Source organism: Serinus canaria, chromosome Z, assembly GCF_022539315.1.
Source record: "Serinus canaria isolate serCan28SL12 chromosome Z, serCan2020, whole genome shotgun sequence".
NCBI classification, from domain to species: domain Eukaryota; kingdom Metazoa; phylum Chordata; class Aves; order Passeriformes; family Fringillidae; genus Serinus; species Serinus canaria.
This window is the reverse complement of record NC_066343.1, coordinates 34,107,165-34,127,669: the sequence shown is the minus strand read 5'-3', so window position 1 is coordinate 34,127,669 and position 20,505 is coordinate 34,107,165. Positions and strand designations below refer to the sequence as shown.

The 20,505-nt window shown below is 35.8% G+C and overlaps 1 protein-coding gene across 1 annotated transcript in view; it reads right to left on the bottom strand.

The window, feature by feature from the left end:
* ROR2 (receptor tyrosine kinase like orphan receptor 2) overlaps positions 1-20,505 on the bottom strand; it is a 143,371-nt gene that overhangs the window by 33,202 nt on the left and 89,664 nt on the right. The window contains exons 2-3 of the mRNA XM_030237407.2: positions 10,311-10,388; positions 570-857 (exon numbers count right to left, since the gene is read on the bottom strand). Of these exons, the coding sequence (XP_030093267.2) occupies positions 570-857; positions 10,311-10,388 (366 nt within the window). The remainder of the gene's footprint in view (positions 1-569; positions 858-10,310; positions 10,389-20,505) is intronic.

Genomic DNA, 20,505 nt, shown 5'->3' with positions numbered 1-20,505 from the left:
AAGATGCATCTGGAATTTTTTCTCCCATTGCTCCAAAGGCAAGCTAAATAAAAGGTTGGCTTCCAGGTTGGGCTATTAAGTCTCCAAAATGTAATATAACTTGTTCAAAGGTTTGGCGTACCTTCCCACGTCAAAAGACAGAATTTGAGGCCTCACTCCACATAGCAGTACAGAACTGATAATCACAAGGATGGGCCCAGAACTGTGAGCATCACACAGAAAACTGCTTCTTATTATTTTTTTCGCTGACTGAGTTCAGCAGTAGAGTGAAAACTCCAGGCAATGAAATGTTACCTTTTTGTATTTTTTACTGGCACTTCTTTAATTTTTTTTCTTCTGTGTATTTACAGACCTCTACATCTGTATTTACTTTCTTTATTACCACTAAAGGGGTATCAAGTTCAATTGAGAAGTTCTGTGCTGGGAGAGAGGCCCCAGGCACTGACTTTATTTTCTTTTGTGTTGAGAATTTTTCTTAAAACTTTAAATTCATTTCTCATTATGCTATGGTTAAAACTAATACCTAGTCTATAAAGCAGTCTGAGTATTCATAAAAGCCAGGAACTCACCGAGCCTGACAAACAAAACTCCTGTTGCAGATATTGTCTTCATCCCATTTGAAGCCACGCACTGGTAGTATCCTGTGTCTGTGGTATCCAGATCCTGGATTCTTAGACGTGAACCATAATCTGTTTTTCTGATGATGATCCGTCTTGGCTCCTGAACCACTGGAGCGTCATTTTTCAGCCATCTGACATTCGGAGATGGATTTCCTGCTACCTTGCAGTGGAGGATTGCTGTTTGCCCCTGGACTACAGTGATATTGTTTACCGGCTCCAAGAAGGTCAGGAAATAACCTAAGAGGATAAAAGGTCATAAAAGATCAAACTTTACTTGGGTTGAGGTAAAAGCCTGCTCAAGGTACTTTTCTAAGAGAGAACCTTGGAAACAATTTCAGTTTTCTTTCAAGATAAAAAAATGCAATTCACTGTCCTAAGAACAGCACAGCAACACACTCCAATTTATGTTTCCTTGCTGACTTCTTGCTTGTGTGCAGGTAGGTACGCAGACTCAAAGGTCAGTCATGAATTGATACTATTACACTCCTAACTGTGTATTTGAAGCAGCAGTGACTTTTTCTACATCTGACATGCTGAAATACTAACATCCTAACATACATCTAGTGCTGTTCTGTTCCAACAGCAAAATACATCCTTGCTCCATAAAAGAATAATCCCAGTTGTAACCATATTGGAATATCATTGTGATTTTGCCACATAATCTCCTTAAATGATCACAGATTTGTCTCAAAAGAACTACAACTGGAACAGTTACTTTTAGATATTAATTTGACTTGTTAGTTACTCAACAAAATATTAAAATTAGGTAATTTGGACAGGCTTATATTATGATAAATTTTCAAGATTATATGTCTCACATTCAGTTTAGAGAAATACTGTCTCAATTGCAGAAGAAACCTGTGATACAGAGGGGGTGACCCATAAACTGATTACAGTCTGCCATTTTTACATCAAGTCAAAATGTATGGCCAAGGAAACACCTGTATGGATATTGTGTAATAACATTTTGTAGTTATTTTGTTAGTGAATTTAGACCTTCTAGACATAAAGCATCAGGAATTCAAATTACATTTTATTTTTATGGCAGCTGGATAGAAATATCAAATAATTTTGATGGATGCCCACATCTAGACCTTTCCTATCACTCAGATTATTTTGCATCTGTTTAATTAAGTAATAGCATATTATTGTACACAATCCAACACCAGTAAAGAAATGGTCTACATTGACAGTCCAATTGCTAAAATACCTTAAGAAAATTGATATTCTGCTTTGATTTATATTTGACAGGGCATGAAAATCAGCTCTTCTATAAAATCTAAGTGTAGCATTGGAGAAGGGAGCAGTAGAAACATCAGAATATAATAAATGTACAAGCCAGATATTGCTGGAAAACTGGGTTTTTCTGTGTATTAAATTGTTCTCTATCACTGGCCCTTCAAAAGAAATCCTGTTATAATGAATAATATGAGCGTACAATGTAGGCAAGCGCAAATTTAGTTTGTCACTAAATAGAAAATTAATAAATAAGTCTAAATAAAAAATTAAATCAATCCAAGTATATAAAATCTCCACACAATATTGAAAATTTACAGGAATATTATTTTATCTTTTTTTGTCATAAAATAATAAATTATTGCTTATGTAATTTTATATTAGTTGGCCCTATTTTTAATTAAAAATCTTTAGCAGACTTCAAAACATTCTGACAGAACACAAACAATATTTATTTTTGAGAAACTTATATAAAAGGGAGAAAATGTGTATTAATGCTTTCAGCAATGTCACACCACAACAATGTAATTTGTTATGGTTTTAGTTACATTTCATAGCTGAAAAAAATAGAAATACTATGGTGACATTCTGGCAGGGAAAACAAAACCAGTAAATTTACTTCCTGATACAGTCAACTGAAGCCATTGATTAAAACTTCTCTTTAAGCCAACATTTTACACACAAAAGCATTTCTAGCAGCATGAGAGAAAGCATGATCAGTCCTACCACAAGTCAGAAAAGGATTTTCTAAGGCTACTTCACTCACAGCTTGTTATTTAGAGACTTATTTCTCCACAGTCTGTGTGTGTAGTTTATTCTCATGAGCACCACTGAGATACTGGGCAACACCACAGGGACGTTACCTAGCAGAGACAGAGATACCGCAATCCCAATCTACTCAGTGCCTATCAGGCCACACTTGGAGTATGATGTCCAGTTCTGATCCCTAAAATTCAAAAATAACACAGAAAGACAGGAGAGGGTTCAAAAGAGGGCTACCAATATCATCAAAGGGCTAGACAACATGTCCTATGAGGAAAGACTTGAAGTAGTTAAGTCTCTTCTCCCAGGAAAAGAGAACAGCCAGGGGGGCATCATCACAGTTTTTCACTACCTTAAAGGCATGTACAAAAAGAACTGAGACACTTGTCACAAGGAGCTACGTGGAGAAGACAAAGGGCAGTAGGTGAAACGACCCAGGAAATGTTTCATTTCAACAGAATAAAAAAATTTTTTGTGGTGAGAGCAATCATTCCCTGGAAAATGAACTGCCTAGAGGTGCAGTAGGGTCCTCATTGCTGGAAGTTTTCAAGATGTGATTGGACAAAGTACTAGATCAGCTTGTCTAAGCTTCCTTTCCCCAGAAATGTTGGATTGGATGATCTTTGGAGGTGCTTCCCAGGCTGGAATGTTCTGTAGCTCTTTGGGTCTCAAGATAAGCCATCAGGGGGACAGGCTGAATGCGCTCATACAAGGGAGGTAAAATAGTTTAAAGAATTTTTGCAAAGAAGCTGGGCCTGTTCCAGCATGGAGCCAGCACAGAGGTATGTTCATCTGGCTCAGAGATGCTTCTGATACCCAAGGAATGAAAGAAGCAGAGATCAGTCTAAAAGGTGAGGCCAATTCAAGTCCTGTAAGACAACAGACAAGGATTGCGGTTTGTCTGGCTCTTTAATATAGTTTTTGCTCTTCACATGCAAGTACATGAGAGGGCTACATTGTTCTTGTGCCATTGGTCAGCTTACACCTTGCTCAACCCCTTATCACCTTTTCACTTTTTCTGATTTAAAATCAGCTGGGTGGAGTCCTCTTTTTTGGGATAGTCATGGGTATTAAATCCAAATACATTTGGACGAAAACAGATAGTAAATTTACTCATTAGGACTTATTAACTCAGGATTAAATCCATGTTAGAACTTTCTGTTTTACTAATTAAAACAGAACTACTGCAGGAAGTAATTAGATCCATATCTTTAAGCCATCCAAAATATTTCATATGAATCTGTGAATCTGATCCTAATAATAACCAGAACAAAACTATTACCATGGAAAGCCAAAGATTTATGGGTTAATTCAGACCCAGTGCAATTAGACAGACTTTGCATGAAGTCAGCGCCACTGCATCTATTTCCTGCAGGTCAAAAATCAGCTTTAGTTCATCATTACTCCAGCCAATTTTACAGGTATTTTCTGCAGCGTTTTATATTACCTTGTTATTACAAACCAAGTAATAAATATTTTAACCTAATGAACTTCTAAGCATTTGTGTTTTCTAAAGTTCTCTAAGAGCAGTGGGGCAGCTGAGGGCCTATTCTCTGCCTCTGTCTGCCCTGAACTGCACACTCTCCATCTGCTGGTTTCATTTCCTCTTTGAGAAGTGATGTTTATGTTCTCACTGATTCTGAAGGATCTCTATGACAGGGCGGGCAGCCATTCGTTGAGCTGCTCTGTTATTTGGTGTCCGCTTTATATAACCCATAATTGCAATTCTTTCAAACAAAGTGGAAAATTTAACCAACCATGTTCTAAAGAATGTTGTCTTTATTTGATTTCTGTGGTGATAATCAGCAGTTACTTTTTTGGTAATGTACGTCACACCACACAGTGTAGATGCCAGTTTGACAGAATGCTTTGGGGAAAAAAACAAATTTTCCCAGGATAAATTAGGACCTCAATAATGTGCAAAGCAATTTTTTTTCCCAATGTAGTTCTACTTCTGTCTAAGTAAATCTTAATTTGGACAGGTACGAAGGAAAATGAAATGTGAAAATTCTAGGACTTGTATTTAACTTACGTCCTGTATTTTGTGTTAAGCATTAGTCAAGTAGAATTTTTTAAAACTGGAACAGAATTGTTAATCTATTTTAATACTAACATAATTTTGAAACAGAAAATAAATACTCTATATATAATATTTTGTTCCTGTTACATATTGCCAAACCTGTGAATGTTCTGCATTGTAAAAGTCATGTTATAAAGATTTATATTTTATTTGGGAGATGGATAACAAATATAATTTCTTAAAAAATACAAGTAAAATGTCCAGAAATTTCCTGTGTTGTGAAATTAATATTGTTATATAATTGTTTTTATACTCTGTTTTTTTTTCCCAAGGGTCATTGAAATGAAGGAAAATGCTTCCCTTGCCTTCAGTGATCTTTGGCATGGTTCAACTATGTCAAAAGGAAAATCTCTCTGGTAGATATTTCTGCATTTGCTGCAGGCAAAAATGCTGTAAATTAAATTTCTTTTTCATTATGATTTCCAACATAGTCTAAAACCAGTACTAGTATTTATTTTGCTTGAACAGATTAAAAACTGTTCTGTCAAGGAGCTATGAGAGGACAATGCAACTTAATCTATATATTATGTTTTGCTATCATATTCTATGCACTCTATGAATAACATAGCTTAGGGAAATGGTTGACATGAATTCCAACAAAAGTCTTTCATATTTGGAAAACCTTTGTTAGGTTGCCAGTACTTCATATTTTTAAATGGAATAAATTTGATATAAATATATCAAACAGAATCCCAAAGCAAATCAACATTAAGATGACAGGTCTATTATTCATGTTTTGGCAAGAATATAAAAATAAGCTTTTCCAGAGTGTGTCAAATCATTGTCAAGATATGCACAAGAATAGATACTCAACTAAAAACCTAAAGGGTGCAACTGTCGCTAAGACCTCACATGCATATTATATTTCTTAGTTTTATTTACATTATTCTGGCACTTACATGTCCAAGTTATTGGCTCAAACCATATGTGTTATTCTTGGCATAAACACAATATAAAGTGATTGTTCTGCTTTTGTTATTTTAAGATCTTAGCTGCGATTTTGAAGTTCATTCTAAAAAAATATTTTAATGTGCCTTAGTTACTTTAGATCATGTAAATTCTGCCTTAATTGTTTTCAATTCAAATTTTAGTTCCTGTTCATTTTTTATTGCTTTTACTCTTTTTTTTCTATGTGATTTTAAAAATATTTATGCATTCAGAATTTTAAAATAAGCTTCAATATGGCAACCATGAATAGTACTTTGTAACAATTTTTTAACCCTTTTTATCTCAGAACTTCCAAATCATTTATGAATATTGAAGACTCATGAGATGGGATGAAACCATCCTTCTTATTTCCAAAAAGCAGAAAGTATAGCAAGGAGAATCAAAGTGATTTGACAATTTACACATTGCCTAAGTGTCAGTATCGATGATACTACACTGAGATTCACATCTTTCTGTATTCCTGAGATAATCACACTCTGAGATAGTCATCTACTTTGGCTTCTATCCAAGTGGATTCACTTTTCTTTCTGCACTGCACAAGAAGCACCACCACTGAATACCCAGTTTCTGAGAAAAAGAAAGGAAAATCTGATTCATAAATGGCTAGATTCCTGAAGATACAGCAGTCTTTTCAGATCAAGTAGTATTAATTGTATATATGTTTTATCACTTTTTAGAATACTTACTTTTCCATTAGATATAAATTCTTATTTGATTAACTTTATGCAATGGTCAAAAAAGGCCATAAAGCCATTCGTTTGGTATTACAGAACACATTACAGTTTACAAGAGTCTCAGCTTGAGATACTCAGAATTTAAAATCACCTATTAAAAAAAAAAAAAGGGCAAATACCTCTTTTTCTGACTAACTGCATAAATTTAGACCATTTTCAGATTCATGGAATAAAACACTTCCCGTGTTCAAAACCCTTATGGAAATATAGATACTATGATTTTATGTAAAAATCAATGTGGGATTATTTTCCCTAAGATATCTTACTTTTTCATTTTTAATGCCTTCTGAGCTTTTTTCATTTTTGTCTACAAATAGCCTTTTTTTCTTAGGTATAAATAAAAGAGAATGATCTTGCTCACCACAACTCTTTCATATGGCAAATTTCTGCTCTGACATTTTTAGACTAATATAAATTTATATCCAACACAAAAGGGTTTGGGGACAATATTTTAAGTAATTAAACTAATGATGTTTCCACCATAGGCATAGTCACATTTTCCCACAATAAGACATAATTTTTCACCTAGGATGCATACTTTGGCTTATGGAATGCTGAGGAAGACACCATTGTTCCAAAATGCACTGTGTTATGAACTCGGTACTAAGCATAAAGTGTTCATGAAGTTGACAGGTAATCTATAAAAAATATCCACGAGATATGGAGTTTCCTAAGCTTATAAAAGAACTGAGACTGTAATAAGAGAAAATGCATGTGAAAGTTGCTGAAATGCAAATTATGTCTTTCTAGAGGTGTGTGTGACAGTATTGAGCTTAGGGGACATCAATGGCATCGTAACACCTTGGCAGGTGGTGGGAGTCCAGTAAAGGGACTCCTTCCACAAGTAAATCAGAATTCCAAATAAACTGATAAACATCATCCTCATAAGGGAGACAGACATCTCTCATAATTGTGAGACTAACACTCACAATTACTTGCACAGAACATTTTCCTAAATAAAAACCCGTCTCCCCAATTCTTCTTCCTCTGCTTTCTTTAATCCTGATATGAAGAGGAGGGATTTACAGTTTATTTGAGTCACATAAGAAAATGGATGGGATGTTGGCAGATCTCCCAAGATACACATGAGTAGCTAAAGAAACTACCCTATTATATACTGCCACACAACATTTCCAGATGAAATGATACCTTTACAGCCTAATTTAATCCAATTTGCATCTCATCCTTCATCCTATTTTTTTTTCTCAATGTACAAAAATCCATCCAGAAACACGTAAAATAAGTTGATTTGGTTCACATTCTCTTGAAACATCCTTAGGAACAAGGAATGAACAACTGCCAATCCAGGAATGAAGCAGAATTAACTTTGAAACACTGTCACAATGTGCACACTGTCCTCTCCCCTGAAATCAGTGGGTTTTTATGACCCAGTGAGAGTATATCAGATTGTTTGTGCAAAAGAGTAAGACACCAAGTGAGGCTTACTTGAGAGTAAGATTGGGGAAACTATCAACTTTGCAAAGACTGACAGGACTGAGAGGAGACTTGGGCTGTGCTCACATGTTTTACTTTTATTCCAAAGCAGACCTAAGTTTTTCTACAGCAAGCTACTGCTCTGCACTGGTTTTCAGTGAAATATTGCTCAGACACAGTGCTTATTAGTCATTCGGGTGCTCATTTAAAGGAAACAAGGGAAAATAAATTCTCCTCAAAGGCCTAGCCAAGCTATTGTCCCTTCTCATCAACTATCAAAAGGCTAGCTTCACTTGTAGGAAGACTTCCAACATTTTTGTAAATGAGCATTACCTATAATACCTTGCTTAAACTGGTTTTGTCATTTCTCAGGACTTCTGGAAGATTCTAGAGAAGAGGATGACTAATACACTTGGTACTTTTAAAGTGGCTTTTAATTTGGGTATTCTTAAAGCTGGTTATCTCCATGCCTGCTTTGGGTCTATTCCAAAATAAGAAAAAAATTTAAAAATAGGAATTACAAGCAAATCAAAATAACTGAAGTTTTCAGAAGGAAGGAAGAAGGTTGATATGATGGAAGGGCTTAAGAACTGTTTCTAATGATCTCAACAGTATGCCCAAATTTTGAAGTAGAACTGTCCAGTGTTTTTTTGTAACAAGACCTGATACCTAACTATGTCACAGAAACACCTGAGCTAACATTCCAACTAGCTTTGCTTCTATGGATAATTTTGTGCCCACATTAAAAAAAAAAAGGGAGCAAATGAGGCCATTTCCAAACTAGGCATGCTGGAAACTAACAACTGATTGTATACCAGTGAATAACTTAAGAACATGGGGCTCTTTTTTTCTCCCTTATTTTTTTTTTCTGAAGGAAATATACAGTTCATATGGTGTAGAAATGCTTGATTAATTACTTCCTCAGAGAGATATTGCCTGTGGCTCTGCAAAGGAAGGAAGTAACTGGAACTCCTTTTTCAGCAAGAAATTAACCAAGCACTGTCACACGAAAAAAACAAAAAAAACCCACTAAAAAAAAAACCAAGGGAAAAAAAAAAAAAACCAAAAAACCCCAAAAAACCAAAAAAACCAAAAAAACAAAACCACGCCACCACCCCTTTTTTATGTCTGTAGTCTTAAAAGCTCAAACATAACAAAAGAGAGAAGTAGGACCAACTTGCCTGGCAAACAAGCCTATCAGATGCAGTTAAAAATTAAACATGGCTCTTTTTCATCAAAAGGACTGTGAACTTCAATGTGAATAAAACAACTGGTAATAATACAGTGCTACTGACAGGAATTACTACTACTAAATTTTTTTCCCCAGAATAAATCTCAAATTCTAAACTTCTAAAATATTTCAGCAGTTTCAGAAAGTTGCGAAGAGTTGAGAAATAGAGTGTACTACGCCAGTAGCAAGGTGGTTACATGTGCAAACAGAAATACATCTATCTTAAGGACAAAATTTAAAGGAAGATTCCATAAAAGTTATCTGTCTTTATGGAGAAAATTTAAAGGAAGATTCCATAAAAAACCTCTTAATAGGCACATATAGGGTAAGAAATCTAATGAATATTCAGGTGGACAATATGGATTAGATAACCTTGGGTATCTCTGAGAAGAGAAACTATATTCCAAAGTACCCTCAAAATTCATGCTCCTCTGAAAGACGAACTGCAAGAAGATCTGGTCAATACCACAGCTCCGTAGATTTCAACATGTGCTCCTTAATGAAGCTGACATTATTATCTGACACTGTTCTTTAACATAAGAGTTGACATTACTACAGCAACGCATCCATAAAAAGATAAATTCAGTATGCAACTGAAAAAAATATTGTTCTTCAGTTAGAATACTGAAAATTTTCTGCTTTAGAAAGTTGCATCCAAGTTGAAATTGGTAGCACAATTTGCAGTAAATATGTGCATTTTCAGATCCAAGAATAGCTTTTGGATCTATAGTTTTAAGTGGTAAAGTGTCTCAAAATTTGTGTTAGCTAATAAATAACTAAAAATCCTGACACTACAGTCACTTTAAAAAACCAAAGCATTAATGCTCAGAGCTACTTAAAAAGTACATATTCTTGTGTTGTAATGGGCTAGATTTAATTACCTCAAACTAAAGACACCAATACATGACATTTACCTGGAGATGCTAAGTGTGGCACTGTACAAAATTAAATCAATTTCATGGCAACAATGTGAAATAAAATATGCTAGGAAGGTAATAAGAGCACACTGTGTTTGGATCAAACATCTAACCCCTCCATGTAGGAGGACTCAACAAGCTTCAAAATTAATTTTTATAGATTCCTTTATCGTTGTTTGGAATTCCCTGATTGGAATCAGAAGTGCTAATTCACGAAAGGAAGGTTGCCTTCCTTGCAGACTTGTTTTAATAGGCAAATATAGGGAACATACCATAACAGGATTTTGTTGGTCCTTTCTGAAGAATGTTTATACTTAGGTAGGGTAATGAAATTAGAATTCATTTTACCTTTAGGTGTTGGAATTGGTCTCTCAAGTCCATCCACATGACCTAAGGGATCGTTTGAATCTGGAATTTCCATTTCACCTACAAAGAAAAGAAGACTTTGTTGAATTGAGGTGGTGAGCTAATCTTTCTGTTAAACAGCATTATAACAGTGAGTTCAGCACATTCTCTCAGTCCACATTCTGCTTCCAGAATTGCATATGGAAGAAAACACAGCACACAGGAAACACATATTGACAAGGTCAGGATTTATCCATTGCGGATTAGAAAATTCTACAATAACTACTTTGTGGATTACTGGGTGTTTGGCAAAATAGAAAGCATTAAAGACTACATTCCAGCTCTTAGTAGAATAAAGTCCACACATTTTTACAAAGAATGCAAACATTTCCTGGAAGCAATGGTGGCTTAGCAAATTAAACAGTATGTGAGCTTTACTGATAGCCTCAGTTACAAAATGGCATAAACTTGCTTTTAAACTTACACTATGGTAATTCAGATTCCATCTCCAGAGGTCAGACTCATAATCACTACTGACTTTCTTAGCCTACTCTCAGCCTCATCCCTAAAAGATTTCTTTAGAAATTAAACTATAATAACTGTTTTCCAAGGATTTCAAAGTGTGAGGAAATGGACAGACATCTTCTGTATGTGCTCCTTTTTTTCTATCTAATATATAAGTACAAGCTAGCACACTGCAGACAGTACTTTGAAGTTCCTTTGCATTTGCAGGTCTTGCAAAACTCCAACCATTATACATCACCTGTTTGCTCTCCCTTTTAAATATATTAGGTAAGGAACAGAGCTGAAGTTCTAACTCAGATAACAGTATAGATGTTTAACTAAACAGCTTCTAAAATGACACCCCTATTTTTTTATATTTTCTAATTTATATTCAGTCATCCAAATTCCTTACATCCTTAGCATATCACAAAGATGTGTAAATCTGAGGTCATCAAGATCTGAAGTGAAAGATCTGGGATTCATTGTAGATCTGTTAGGGGTGTTCATGGTATCGTTTTAGCTGAAATGAAGCTAGAGAAAAGACTCTCCTTCTTCTTTTTGTCTCCATTACCCCTTCCTGAAACTACCATACCACTCTGAATGCATGTAAAATACAAGTAACCTTATCCCTATCTTACACCACATTATCAAAAAAGAAAATAATTGAGACACCTTTTTGTTTGTTTTTTTATTCTTTCACCCATTATTTGAGAAGAGATTCAGCTAAATTGCCTTTATCTGGTAAAACATGGAAATCAGAGACATTTTCCACAGCAGGCTGGGTCTGAAAGTATTTCTTTCATCACAGTACTGTCACCTGTCACTACTTCATCTCTACCTTTATCTCCCATTGCTTGAGATTCTTTGCCTGGCAATAGTGAAGATTCCACTTGATTTGTGCACTCATTCTCAGACACCACAATTAGAGTGATGCTGAAGAGTGTGTTGTACCCTTGGTAAAACACTCTTTCAATTTGGAACAGCTAAGGCTTGGGCAGACATCTTCCATCTTCTGCCACTCCCAGCACTGGCCAGTGGAAATCACAGACAATATCCACCTGCAGACTGGAGGGAGAAATGGAGTTGGGTGGTCAAGAAATGGATATGGTGGTGGTTGGCTACTGCCAACCTTGCCATTGCAAATCCCAGCATGGTGTGTCTTCATACCCCTGCAGGCATGGTACAGACTTAGCACCTGACTTTTAGCTGTACGGAGCCTTTGATGATCTTTTTGATTCCGGGTGAAGTGGTGAATGCATGACAAGCATATTCTGTCAAATTTCAGCAGGGATACACCACATCTTGTTCTTATCAAGGGGCAGCAAGACAAGTTCACCTCTACTCCTTGCTCTTGCTTGAGCTTCTCTCTGTCACACAGGGTTTAGAAGGGGCAGCAGCATTTACTGGCCACAAGGAAGACAAATCCAAGATGAGATGGCCGGAGCAGAAAGAGCAGGAAAACTGACCAGTTTTTTAATCCACAGGCACCTGCTCATATCTTATTCTGTTCATCATAATCCACCAGCATTCACAGGGTGGAACAAAACTGTTCTTAAAGGTATTGATTGCTTAACACTTAGCTATCCAGACTGCAGGTTGCCTGAGATCTGAGTGGCACTTTTTGTTTAATACCACATCTTCAACTTTAAAATAGTTGTTTCCATTTCTTCAATAATCTCATAGGACTCACAACAGAAAAAGTCATTAGAAGTTCAGATAAATAAGCACAGAAATGTTTTCCTCTCTCATCTCTCCTTCCCAAGCCCATATCTCTTAATCTTTTTAAGTTTTTCAGAACAAAGGAGGAAAGAAACAAAAGCATTTGCTGTTTTGAAAAAATTCCAGTCATAGTTTTATGTGATTCACTCTTGTACTTGATATGCTTCTGTCTGGAAAAAAATCATCAATCTTCGTATGTGTTTGACCAGAGAACACTTACAAACCATAGATGCCACCTATCATCAAAATCTCCAAAACTAAGCAAAGTTAAAATAAAAATCCTTTGCATTCTTTGCAAATAATAAATACAAATCAGATCTGTCACTTAAATTTGCTTTTATGAAAGAAACATGTATATTTTCCATAAACTGCAAAATTGCACTTCAACTACATTTATGATCAATTCCAAGCTTTAATCCTAAAGTTTCTCTACCACAACTTAAAACAAAAACTTTATTATCTATATGCAAAATTAAGTTTTCAAGACTAAAAAGACAACCAGCAAGTCACTATAACAAAATTAAGTCTTTTTTATCATGTACTAAAACAGAATTTAAATATTCTGAAGTCAAGAACTTAGAGCTGTGTACTCCTCTTGAATATTATTTTCTTTTCATTATTTTCAGTGCTTTCTTATTTTGCACTATTACACAGTCTGTTTTTCCTGCTGGGAGTGAATACATGGTGTTTACCTCAACAGTGAGCAATTTTTGCCTTTTTTCCCCAGTTTTCCTCACTGCTGTACACATGGATGCTGATCATGTCCCATGATCAACTCTCTGCAGTCTTACTCTTGTTTGAAGATGCCTAGACAACTATGCTCCTGTCACTTCTGATTTTTAACTCCCTTTTCTCACTTTGTTTAATCAATATTTCCATAAGGGTAGCCCATTTTGCATTTTTCTTCTTGCTTCCAGTATCTTTTCCTAGAAGAACATTCATGTGCTGTTGTACTCCATGAAGGGGAAAAAAGTCCATGAAGTAATTTAAGGTGCCCAATTTTCATGTCAGTTTTCAGTAAAAAATTAGTACTAGGAAAAAACATAATGGTTCATTAAGCTGGTTTTAGATGTCACAAAGACACCAGATAGTCACATCGTTTTTCATATCTATAACAAATGCAGCATTGTCATACAGCACTAAGAAAAGAGGTAAACTTGCAAACTGAAAGAACAGCAGCAATCCACTATAGAGTTGTTATTAAAAACTGGTAAGAAAACAAATGCTCAATAATTAAACCCTTCATGTGATCTTGCCAACCCACTCTGGCAGTAAGTATGCTCTCCTTGTGTGCTGTTGAGGCTCTCTTACTTCAAAAAGGGTACAGAAGAGTTGGAAGAGTTTGAGAAGTGAGAATATTTACTCATAAACCAGTTTTTGTACTGCTGCCTCACTCTGAGAGGGAGATGGCTGAGTTCACAGACTGTAAAAGTCTACAGATCGTGAGAATCTACAGAGTGGATGGACTCTTGGTAAAAATGGCAGTGCTGGAAAAAATAGCAACAAGCAACTTCAAATCAAAGTTAAAACAAGGTAAAGTTTTCTCAGAGGAGATGTAATTGGACTGAGTGCAGAGTTCAGATAACCTACAGGTAAGACTGGACAAGTTCAGTGAGACCTCTCTCACAGAAATCCCGTGTGGGCATATTGAGGCCCCTGAGCTAAAACTGGCTGGAGCTGGGTAAATACCTGGCACAGAGTAGTACTGTGTACTTGGATCTCCTCTTACACTTTTACTTCAGATTCACCTTTCCTGTTGTCCTCAGCGCCAAGACATAGCACTGCACAGATCTCTCCTCTGCTCCTATATGGTTATTCTCACACTTTTCACTAGCAAAAATTCTCTCCACAGACATTAGGTGTATCACAGTTTATTTCTGAAGACACACTTCTTTAATTTATGTTTGCAGTGGGAGTGCAAGGTAGAAGAGATCATGAGTTCTCCTTTCCACTTCCACTCACCAGACAAGATTTCAACAGAACCAGAGCTCACACTGAATGCCAATGGCCAGATGTGCCACTTGCCAGATACTAAGGAATACCTTATTAAACCTCTCTTCAGGGAACACACAATCAAGTAAAATGTAGATGCTGTAAACAGTAACTCTTTTAAACTGCTCACCCACACAAAAATGATTTAACTTTTCAAGGCAGTAAAGCAAGCCATTTCAACTTATGGAAAATTCAACTCCAAAAGAAAACCCATATTTAAAATAATATAATAATCTATACTTTTGATGTACAAAATGCTTTAAGTTCCTTTGACTCACATAGTGAACAAGGGAACAGGTGATACAGAAAATTCTTTTCCTATTTGTATATAAGTAATTACCACTTATTTTTAAATTTTGCTTCTCCTGAAAACATGAAGATAACTTTCTTACCGACAAGATTCTACACAGGTAGGCCCACTGCTCTATTTTATGCACCAATGACCAACAAAATACAGAAGAAAATATCCAGTGTTATTGGGGCAGGAAGGATCTTTTAAACTTTTGAAAACTAAGTTGCCCAGCTGATCACAATATCAACTCACAGGGCACAAACCACTCATCATAAAATAACTGATTTTTTTCTTCTGAAATGGTTATGACTTCGCAGATCATTCATTACTTGAGTGATAAGTGCAATAAACAGATTCCAAAATGCTCATGGCCATAAGCAGACATCAAAACAACACATTAATCTTCATCAAAAAGCCAGTCACAAGGAGGGGGTTACCATAATTGATACCAGGAACAAAACAAGGCTTCAGTCTCACACAGAAAGAGAAAAACAGTGCTCAGGTATTTTCAAACAGAGTGGGCCTGATTGATTTAGAGCAGTTAAGGGCTGGCTGATGCAATACCATGCAATGTTATTAACTGTCTTTCATTATTTGCAGAGCACAGATGAGATCTTAAAACATGAGAAATCACACAAGCGTTTCCTATTATTTATTAAAAAGGGTAAAAAAAGGTGTGCCAGAAAATTATAGAGCTATCAGCTTAACTTCAATTCCTGGAAAAATAATGGAACAAAGAAGTTATTTTTAAGCATTTACAATAAAGTAGAAAGATGAGTAATAACTAAAATAGAAGCCAATGCTGACTTGGCTGACAGTGATTAGAATCAGACATAAGTCAACAACCGCAAGGTACTGCAAATAAGGCAGAATTCACACATAAAAAGCAGTAATCTTCCCCATTTACTCAAAGCTAGGAAGGCCCTAGACTACTTTCTTCAATTTTCTGTGTTCCATTTCAAAATAAACGTGAGTAAAAGTAAAATACAATTACTAGCACCATGAAGATAGTCCACAAAATGTGACTAAGAAAATAAAACAACTTAATGATTACTAAGCCTGCCTGGTCTAAAGAAGATTAGCTATGGACTGAGAGCAAGTATCCTTCAAACAGAGAGGTCTCAGTAGATGAAATTTTCTACTGTGTCAGATTTGGCAACTGTCTACTGCATTTGATACTGCACAGGTAACAGATGCTTCTTCTCCCAGATGAATCAGGACTTCTTAAGACCTTTTCCAATCTCATGATTCTATGAATGAACCATCCCTCTACCATTGTGTTTTAAATCCCAAAGCCTACAAATAAATCCTTCAACAGTAAAAATTGCACGGCCCTACAATTAGTGAAACTGAAGATTTCTGTTCCGACGTTTCTTCCACTCATCAATAATCCTGTTTCTGTAGCTGAAACCATTTTCAGATTTAAACATCAATATGCAACCTTTGCTTCCTGCGGCTGTAACCTTTTACTTGAGTTCTAGCTTTCTTCCAATAACACAAAATTCCCAAACTCTCTCTCTTAAGCCTAATACCCTCTAATATTCTGTTCTTTTCTTCATAAAACTTTGTTGACCTTCTGTCAATTACTAGCCTCTGGAGCTCCCAAACAAAGGGCCCACTGTACCCTTTGATTCAGCTGCCAATCTGATTACTTTGGCTGGGGGAGGCAGGCTGCTTGGTTGCTGAATCAGGGTCTTTCATTGAAATTTCTCTTTTCCAACATCTGCAGCCCCTGGCAACCAATTGCAGAGTGGGCTTGGCAGACCTGTAAAGGGTGGTGAATAGGCTACAAAAGATGCAGTTTGTAGCATAAAATCAGTGCACCCCTTTCATAGTGATGGCAGATTAGAACCTTCACAAGCACACGTTTCTTAACTGCTGCAGCTTCACATAAAAAAAGCTGAAGGTGGGGGAAATAACCTTCACTTTCTCTTGCAGTTGCTCTACTGAGACAATGCTGAAGTCTGCAAAACAGTCACTTCTTAGCTGGTTATCAGCTTGCAAAGCATACTGCTCATAGGTTAGCATGTTAACTAATTAAATGTGTGCTTTGGCCATCCAAAACTCTTCCAAATTACTTTCAGCTAAATTCATAGTAATAAAACATTCTCACCAGGAGACCATTAGAAAATAAGTAAATTCTTCTATGCCTGCTCTGTTATAATATCAAAATAACATTTTAAAAGTATATTTAAAGTAAAAGCAACAGCCACCTGAAAGTCACAGAACCTTCAGAAAGCTGGTATTTAACACAGACAAGAAACCTTTCAAAAAAGCCAGGGTTGACTTGTACAGAATACATTCCCACAATTCATAAGCATTCCCTGTTAAAGAAAACATCTTGTTCCATTAGCATGGATTTTCCCCTCTATAAGTTTTTTTCTATTTTACCTAATAGCTATATCAAAATGTTTTCATTTCAGTAAGTATGAGGAAAAACAGTCTATTGTAAAGTGTGGGAACTACACTACAGGACAAAAGGCAGACACAAGGTTTATGATCAGTATGATCAGTAGCAATAAAAAGAGTATCATTATTTGGATGGAAAGTGCATCAGTTTTAAATAGAAAACCCATAGATATTTAATCACTTTCATTCTGCACAGTGAAGACTCATTTCTCAAACACATGTTAAGAGAGATTCAAAGTTTTGTATTTTGTCACTTAAAGGCATAAAGAAGGAATCTGCATATTGCATTAATCTCTGTTGCTGTGAATGTTCATTCACAGATTTATCCAAGACAGACTAGTACTCTGTTTCAGAACACTTGTTCTTAAGTTCATGATAAAAAAAACACTTTCTAAAACTTCACAATGTTCCTTCAGGAACTTCTTCATTTAATTAAGCAATCCTTATTACCCTACCATCAAACCACTCTAAAACACAGTAAAAAAGATCAGCTGGTCATCAGAACAGAATATAGAGAAGGACAGATTCTTGATTTTCACACAGAGCTGCAACAAACCCTCAAAACAGAAAAAAGTATACTGAAGATGCAGTTTATCTTCTTAATCATCAGCCAGGCGCCTTAGCAAGTACGATGAAGTCAGTGTGAGAAGAAAGAAATCAGATAAGTAATTTAAAATATTATTAACAGGGATTCAAATGTAGACTTGAGTGAATACCTTGATTTATTTCAACACCTCATACTGTTAAAGCATATTTTACATTAACCACACATCTGCACTTTCAACTGCACTGTCAATCTTTATCCTTTCATTGCACAACTTTCATCATAGAGCTTAGCTATTGAATAACTTAGATTCTTCCTCCTGCAGGTCCTATCTGCCACTTAAAATGAGAGTTCAGAAATGTTAGTGAGACAAACCAGAGATAAAGATTTGTTCTGATTACAGTGACAGAGGAAGCTTCATTAACAGCTGTCAAAACATTACCATGAAACAGACAGAACCCATGGAAAAGAAGATACTCATTTCAAGTTAATATTTTCAGTGTGCAGCTAAGTTTTGAAGATGTTAAACTTTGGATTACAAATTATTCTATTAATTCACAGCCAAAACACTCTGATAAAGTTACAATAAAATCCAGGTCCTCTTATTTTATAGTGCAAAGTGGACAACATTTAACAGCATACAATCTACATGATGAAGGAATATCCAAATCCTATTTTCAATTCTTAGCGCTTCCTGCAAAATCCTGGCCAAGTCACCTTAGGCCGGATTAGTAAAGAATTTGATGCCAAAAGATGCAGACAGATGTCTACCAGGGTTTTCAAAAGCATGTGGGCACCTGAATCTCATGTCTGCAGTAAATATCCGTTAATCTTTTGTGCCTTAGTTGCCCAGAGGCTGAGAGGGGAAAAGGTTAGCTCCCTGATGTGGTTCCCAGTGCAGCTGCATGAGTGTTTCAGTCAGCACAAAGAAGGGAGAAGCATGGAAGCAAGAAACTAAGACAGAGAAAAGGAGGAAGAGAGTTTTTTGGAAGACTGTTGTGATTTATATCACTACAACTCGCCACAGAATTTCAGACAAATATGTGACAGAGGAACTCCACAGTCTCCCAGAACCCTGGTTTTGCAATAAAAGCAAAACATTTAGCACTACTTGTTTCCAAATTAAAATAACAAAACTGTTCTAAGTGTTTAATAAGTAAGAATTAACTCTATGCTATTTATACCGAAAAACACCTGAGGTTTTTAAAGCCACAAATGGATTTCAATATCATTTCTAATTTAGCAGAAATGTAACTAAGTCTACTAGCTCTGACAAACATAGCTTTTCTGCACAATTGTATGCTAAACACTCAGAGACAATATACCAGGGAGCACATAAAAGCTTTGAATCATAGGGAAAAAAAACCCAGAAGTAATTATGGATTTCATAACATTAAAGTAAAAAAAAAACAATTGTGGGTACATTCCAAAGCTCTTCACCACCTCAGTTGTAAAGTCACAGTTTAAACACAACCAGCAGAGGCTCTGAACACACCTGCAGTAGCTCAAAGAACACCAAGCAACATGATAATTATCCATGGCATTATTACATGATTGATTATTTTACTGCTTCTGGCTGTGAAAACAAAATAATCTCAACCAAAAGCTTGAAAATAATCATGATTTATGAGTATAACACTCCATCAACTGGGATAAACAATGATTTTCACAGTGCTCTTTTTTCCGGAAAGAAAAAAAGGAGTAGAATCCAAAAATGCCAGTCCTGTCTACAGCCTTAGGCTGAAATATTTAACACTTCAGTTCAGGAAAACATCCCAACTCAGAAAAAAACTTGAAAATGGGCTTTTTCTAAGCACCCTCTTAAATTCTTTCCTATATTTGAAACAAAGCAACAATAATAATCTCCCTCAGCCTAAGAGGGAAAATAAAAATAGCACAGATCAAAATCAAGTGTAACAGAATATAGTAAAACTTATCACCTATTCTTATAATTATTCTGACTGGGTTGAGGAACTGTCATAAGTGAAAAAAACCCCTTCCTACAGGTTGTTTAGTTTCCATTCCGCAATTGTACTTCAAAAGCAAGAATTGCAGCACCAGTCTTTGATGGTAGGGAGGTCACAGCTAGCCACTCTCCTCTCTGGAAAACAGTGAGAGTGAACAGCCTGTTCATATTAATCAGAGCACTTTTTGTATTATTTATGGTAAGCATTATAAACATCTCCTTGACCAAAAGGATGTCATGAAAATCAAAGAACAATTCATTCTCAAACACTAGGAGCTGACACTAATTTGAGAAACCTGGGCACCTAAGCATGACATTCAGGTTATCAATACTTTAAGAAACCAAGGCTGGCGAGTGAGCCAATGACAGGGCTTTAGTCATCCTTCAATAAAATCATTAAATAGATGGTCATGCTCTCTTCTACCACCAGCTATCACAAATAGATGTCCATGGTCCTTCCTATCACAAAGCATCAATTATTTTTTAAAGACCCAAATAGACAGAATACTATACAGGCTATCTGAAGCTTTACCTAATTACTTGGGATTTGCCTGCCTTAAGTCAGAGCAGAATGGAATTTTACAAAATTACACTGCTAGAATTAATATCAAATACTGTGTTCAGAGAGAAGGAGCTGATCACAAGTGAAGTTTATTTCTTACTATTGGTTTGGATCATGACCAGTAAAAAAAAAAGTTAATTATACCAGATTCAGTTGTTAGAGAGGGCAAACTTCTCTTCCTCAGAAAGTATTTTGGATTTTAGATCAAGG